General features: G+C 36.6%; 2 protein-coding genes across 2 annotated transcripts; one reads left to right on the top strand and one right to left on the bottom strand.

Annotated features, from left to right (window-relative positions):
* The first annotated feature begins 676 nt into the window (after positions 1-676).
* On the top strand, positions 677-4,029 carry LOC142525353 (putative serine/threonine-protein kinase PBL7). Its single transcript, XM_075629630.1, has 5 exons — positions 677-971; positions 2,017-2,276; positions 2,416-2,605; positions 2,687-3,078; positions 3,521-4,029. Exons 1-5 carry the CDS (start codon positions 854-856, stop codon positions 3,803-3,805), a joined length of 1,245 nt encoding a protein of 414 aa, XP_075485745.1. The 5' UTR covers positions 677-853; the 3' UTR covers positions 3,806-4,029.
* An 809-nt stretch (positions 4,030-4,838) lies between these two features.
* On the bottom strand, positions 4,839-6,688 carry LOC142537273 (uncharacterized). The gene is made up of 3 exons (XM_075642822.1): positions 5,691-6,688; positions 5,051-5,593; positions 4,839-4,943 (listed from the first exon to the last, which is right to left on the bottom strand). The coding sequence occupies exons 1-3, from the start codon at positions 6,564-6,566 to the stop codon at positions 4,842-4,844; spliced, it is 1,521 nt and encodes a 506-aa protein (XP_075498937.1). The 5' UTR covers positions 6,567-6,688; the 3' UTR covers positions 4,839-4,841.
* Between the last annotated feature and the right edge of the window lie 97 nt (positions 6,689-6,785).

Raw genomic sequence — 6,785 nt, 5'->3', positions numbered from 1 at the left:
GAATTGATTAACAATTATATATTGTTACGTAATAACAAACTGCTCGATGACCTTGTACTATGTTTGAAAATAACAAGAAACTTTCAAACTAAATAATATAAACATCCTTTTGATCTCTTATTCTATTTGCCATGATTTCCTATATTATCTTACATATATTTAGTAAATATATTTGCCATACATGTGAATAATGCAATAGTTAAAAGAGGTAAATTTGATTTTCCATCATAAATTTAAAATAAAAAATTATCCTATATAAATAATTATTCTAATGAATTACAAGATTTCATCAATTTATGAATTTTTTACAAGTTCATAAAAAATACTATGGCATCTCTAACTTTCTTAGATATAACATATAGATACACACAAGTGCTTCAAAAGGTCTTTTAAAATATAATAATAAAAATATTAGATTATAATATAAAACTAATTTTTTTTACAGAAATGAAAAAAAAATTGAAATTGAAAAAATGAAGAACATACGGCAAAATCTCCTAAATTATGACGTGGCAGTTGTGGAGTGGATGGTGTATTCGAGACACCCTCCACCGGATGCATCAGAAATTATTAATACTGAAAGGTGTAAGAAAAAGAATAAGAATTGCTTATTTATTTATTTATTTAGTATATTTAGTATTTAGTATTTGGTATTGATTGCTGTATTAACCATCACTTCTCTTTCTCTGTTTCTCTACCTAAAACCTGTTGCCTTTTCAAATTCTTTCTTCCCATTCTCTGTAATCTCTTCTGTTTCATCTATAGCTGAGAAAGCAAGAAATATATACACAACATATATATATTTTGAATAATTTCTGTTGATTTATATTCGTGGGTGAAAGGTGAGGAAGACATGGGGTGTTTCCCTTGCTCTGGAGAATCATCGGTGAACCGGAAAATGGAGAGAAAGAACAAGAATAACATTAAGAATGATCGGCGTAGAAAAGCTGATTATTCGCAGCAGCCTCAAGGTACACGTGATCAAATAAATATATGAAATGAGATATCGATTTTTTAATCATATTTTTCAATCGTGGGATTTCGACAAGTTTTATTTTTTTAACTTTTCCTTGAGAGCTTCTGGGGTTTTCGTTTCATTCCCTTTTTGGTTAGGGATCGGTGAAGGGTTTTCTTTGTTCCATTGTCATTTGTGGGGAGTGCAATTTACTTTTTTCTTGATTTGCATGTCTACCTGTGTCATTCTACGGCAGCCACTCAATGCTATTGAATTGCATGCGCCTGTCCCTCATCTGCCTTTGGAATGAATTTATGATTTTACGCGTATAGAAGAAGGTTTTTTTTAAATGGTTTTTATGAATTCTTAAAAGTTTTCTGGCTGGTGGATAAGGTTTCTACATTTCCTTGTTTCTTTATTTCGATGTCATGAATTTTTGTTGATTGATCGTTGAAGGGTTTTAGAAAAGGTTGAATTTTGTTGCATTTTTGGGCCAAACCAGAAATATCGCTGATGGGATACGCAATCTATGAGATTAAACCATATATACAACACAATCTCAGGAAAAAGTAAAAATTGAATCTTTTGTTTGGAGGAGAGTGAAAGTCATCTTAATTAAAAATTACTCTCAAAATCTCGAATTATTTTTCGGGTTGAGGGGCGATCAAGTAATGCAGCCTCCTGATGTGTTTAGATTCATAGGTTGATTATTTAAGATATGAAATTCTTTTGGAGAGTTTGTGTGTTTATTGCATCATCAGTGTCATGAATCATTTTGTTTGTTGTGTGACTTTGTGTTGGAACAGAGCAAATGGTGATGCTTTTGTCATATTATAAGGCATACTTTGGAAAAATTGATTTAGTATTTGTTCTTGTTTGTTTCCGCAATTTTGTCTTATAATAGCATAGTGGTTGTGTTTATCCACTACAACTTAATGTTGGAATTAATTCTTCAGCTTTATTTGTCATTTTATTTTTTTATGTATCTTTTCTTTCTGTAGTTTATGATTGGCCATATTCTAATAACACTGTTCTTTTTCCTTTTGGTTTATGTTCTTTAGATACGCGCAAAACGAGTCCACGTGATAAAATTGTGAAAGAGGATTCAAAGGATGTAAATCATTCTGACATAGAACACACGGTCAAGGAGGTGCCTGATGCCAGTAATAGTTCTTGTGACGGAGAGACGAAAGACGTCAAAGCAAGGAAATTTGCATATTCTGATCTAGTAGCTGCTACCCAGAATTTCAAAGATGAATATTTCCTTGGTGAGGGGGGATTCGGAAAAGTTTATAAAGGTCATTTGCAGGACACTGATGAGGTCAGTTGTGGTATTGATGATGCATTTATCCAGCTTTATTATGACATAGTTGATATATTCGTTATTGGCTTCTTTTCTGTTAGGAGATTTAGTACAAGTTTCAAGTTGCGGAGTTAAATAACTTGGCAAATTTATGCAGATTGTAGCGATCAAGCAACTTGATCGAAATGGATGCCAAGGGATTCGGGAATTTGTGGTAGAAGTTCTAACATTAGGTACAGCTGACCACCCAAATCTCGTCAAGTTAACTGGTTACTGTGCTGAAGGAGATCAGAGGCTATTAGTGTACGAGTACATGTCACATGGTTCTTTGGAGGACCATTTACATGGTTTGTCTCGCCAAGTGCTATGTGTCAATTTCTTACACAGTTGGTGACCAGTATTTCACTTTGTGATATTTACTTTCGCAGACCTTCGCCCTCATGTAAAATGGCTAGATTGGAACACTAGAATGAAGATAGCAGCTGGTGCGGCAAAAGGCTTAGAGTATTTGCACGACAAGATGAAACCACCCATCATATATCGTGATTTGAAGTGTTCCAACATTTTGCTCGGGGATGGATATCATCCAAAACTATCGGATTTTGGATTGGCAAAAGTCGGCCCTTCTGGAGATCAGACACATGTTTCGACCAGAGTGATGGGCACATATGGATACTGTGCACCTGATTATGCAATGACTGGCCAACTTACATTCAAGTCCGATATTTATAGTTTTGGTGTTTGTCTTCTAGAGATCATTACGGGCAGAAGGGCCATTGACAACAGAAGATGCGCTTCAGAGCAAAATCTGATCTCATGGGTGAGTATTATCTTTGATTTCTACTTCTACGTACTCAAATTCTTGTTGTTCAACAGTAAAGGAAAAACATTTGTTGATTTCTCTGCAGTAATCTTCTTTCAAACCATTAGATCAGATGCTTTCATGATACATGATTTGCCCATTTTCGAGTTTATGCCACTCTTTATGGACCCTAAAAGAATAGTATAAGGTTAATCCAATCAACTTTCTGAGAACAAGGTGTTGATTTCTTGACTTGAAAACAAATAGTATCAGAAATCCATTCATTTTGGTGGCATACATCAGCTAGGAGAAGTTTGATCATAAGCGCAACATTTCTTCAATTAGAAATCATTTCATGTCCTGTGATGTCTAAATAGTTTGATCTCGTGATAGTATGTGAAGGACTACTTCATGTAGAATTGAAAATATCTTTTATGGTTACATTCTTGTCTCTTTGCAGGCCAAACCATTATTCAAGGACCGCAAAAAATTCCATCAAATGGCTGATCCAGCACTGGAAGGTCGATATCCCGTGAGAGGCTTATATCAGGCTCTTGCAATCGCCGCGATGTGCGTCCAAGAACAGCCTAACATGCGTCCTCTCGTCGCCGATATTGTTATAGCATTGAACTACCTTGCTTCCCAGATATACGATCCGAACATCCATCCTATCCAAACTCCCGGAAAGAGCCCTGCTTCGCGCAGAGTCAAGAGAGAAGAGGAACACAGACACCCTGCTCACTGAGTTAAATGGTTTTCGTTCCTCAAATGTAAATGAAAGGTGAGGTAAAAAGAAAGAGATACATTAAAACAAAAGATAAAGCCTTTTTGATGTGGAAGAAATTTAAGCATTTGATACGTTTTAGTGCTTCTGGAGAATGCTTGAGATTTGGATCTGGTTTCACCTGGGATGTGAGTTTTGTAAGGTTTTGATTGATTGCTAAATGCGAGGAGAAAGGGTTGCACGTATTTTATTGGGTAGCTACTTATTCTTTCTTGGCTCCAGTTTTGTACGAAATTGCTCTATTTTTTCTACATTAAACTCATGTTTAATCTACATAGTTCAAATTTTAAGCAATATTCTTACAATGTTTTTATATCTAATTTACAGTAATTATTATGTTACATTAAATATCTATTTATAAATTTAATAATTATTAATTGCTTCAATATATTATTTTATATAATTAAGGAAAATTGATAAGAATTTAGAAACTTTTTTTTTGGAAATATACGGAGGATTTGGATTTGTTCTCTTGGATTATCAAGAATACATATTTTAATGAAATAATGAGCATAATTAAAATAATAAATAAATTATAAAATCATTAAAGAGGAGGAGAAAAATTAGAAACGATTAGCATTGTCTAAATACTGTGCAATTTCTAGCATGCAGGAGACACTTTAAAGCAGATGGATCAACGTTTTGTGAGATCGTTACGCTATCACTACACTTTTTAGTTGGCCACGAGTTATTTGATGCAATGTGCATGCAAGGCCCGCCTACCATTTCAGTTCCTAATGATTAATTTTGGACACTCAAAACATTTCTTAAGCACAGAAAAATCCTCTGATGTAACCTTGATTTTACAAAATTTCTTGAGGTAACGTCGGATGTAATAAATACAACTGCAATGTTTCACTGTGTTACATTTACAGGTAAAGCTAGAAATCTAGCCAATGATGTATATTGTGGCCTACTTTTATCTTTGAATGAAGCTTCATAGTCTCTGCGGTTACCTTCTTTCTTTCTTTCTATGAGAGAAACTTCACCGTCCGAACTATAATTCGATAATCTCGCCTTGTCTGCAGTTATCCACCCATAGGTACAAAACCGAGTTCTTTCTTGAAGGCAAAACTCTACAACAATCCCTCCTAGGTGACTGAAACACAGCAAAAAACGTGGTTTATTTAATAAGAAATCGACATATCCGAAGATAAGTTCACGTTAACATTATAAATGTGCCTTTATTAGAAATTTCAAGCTTACCCTCTTCCATCTGCCGCTATCTGGCCTTTTCAAGATGACTACAGACTCGAGTTTTTCAGGCGAATCATGTCTCCATCGGCAATAAGGTTGCGACTCTTTATACCGGGAATAAACCCCGATGATTTGTTTCCTATTCTCGTCATATTTAACGGAGCTCAAGTAGAACAAGAACGGCTTTTGGCAAGGCTGCCTAGCCACAGGCCTAGTGTTGAATGCATATGCAGTATAATCGGCTCGTTTATACCAGTTCAGAAACGTCCTCGTGGGCGTTTCTAGCTCTCTAGGAGAGATGACACCCCTGACGATTTGAACCACATAGCCCCATGAAACAGAGATGGACCAGTTCCTTCTCTTGTTATAACAGATGGATTGTTGGATTATGCTGGCCGAATCCTGCTTCACCGATTCGAATAGACGTTTAATGCCCTCAACTCTAGTCATACCGGGGAATATAGGATCCACCACATCAAGATGGTGAAGTGATACCAGTGGAGTTACAGGGTGTGCTCCAAGAAGGCCTAATAGGTTCCCATACACATCATACTGCATTTCAAGAAAACATATATACATGGTAATTTTCTATATTTATACATGAAAAATTTGATAACTTTGAGCTTATCAAAGTAGTCAGAGATCATACTTGATGAAAACCAGCTTCTTTGGTTAGAGGCACCCCCAATTCTGCCATACAAGCTTGAATCCTATCATCACTCCCATACAACCCAGGGTACCGTTGAATACACCGATCTTGCATTTTTTCGAGCTCTTTAGCCAAAGGATAGCTAATGGCGAATCCCCCTCCACCATAAGCCATAGCATATGAGAAAAATATGTTCTGAATATGGCTTTCTGATGAACTACCGATATAGTAATACTGATTATGATCATATTTCGAAATCACTCTCAATACGTTTTCTACCATGAAAACTGTGTCATCATCTCCCATGACAAACCACTTCACATCTTTCATCCCCAACCTTAAAGTCTCCGCAACCACCCTCGAGATCCTCAAGGCCGATCGCTTTCCCTGTCTGTTCGTGTACTGATATTTTGAAGTATCGCCCGAGATTCGAATATCTGGCAACCCTTCCTTTCGATTAATCCTCACCTTCTCATCTAACCAAACGACCCCTCTAGTCTCCCCGGGCCTCCACCACAACTTTATGTACTCTTTCCTCTTTTCCCAGAGATTCGCAGAAGCAGCAATGCAGAAAACAACATCTTTAAGCTGGATTTCATCTCTTTCACATGACGGGGGCGAAACAACATTACTTGAATCTTTTTTAGAAGAGCAATTTTCGGGAGGTGGGGGGTGATTTTCCACAATCTTTTCCAGGCTTTCCTTAGCATACACAACGGGAGATGATAAAGAACAAGGGGGACTTCCGTCTTTATTCAAAACGAGCTTTGTGGAGTAAATGGAATAAATTAGAAGCATGGCCAAGACTAACCAGGTTATAAATGTGCGAAGGCTGATGAAGCCAGTGTGCGGGAGGCGATGCGAGGAATGGGTCATTGGGCTGGCGATGGCGAATATTTTACTTCGAAGATTAATGGAATGGATTACACCATTAGCGTAGAGTTTGAAAGTTGCAGAGGAGAAAGGGTGCTTCGATGGAGAAATGTCCGGATCTTGGAAGACAAGGGAAGAAAATGTTTGTTATAGGAATGAACGAAGAGGAAGGCGGGGTTGGCTCCTGGGCGCCAATTATTTTCTTATGAAATTAATTAATTA

This window comes from Primulina tabacum, chromosome 2 (assembly GCF_025594145.1).
Source record: "Primulina tabacum isolate GXHZ01 chromosome 2, ASM2559414v2, whole genome shotgun sequence".
Taxonomy (NCBI): domain Eukaryota; kingdom Viridiplantae; phylum Streptophyta; class Magnoliopsida; order Lamiales; family Gesneriaceae; genus Primulina; species Primulina tabacum.
The sequence above is the reverse complement of the archived record's forward strand: the minus strand, read 5'-3'. Positions and strand labels throughout refer to the sequence as shown.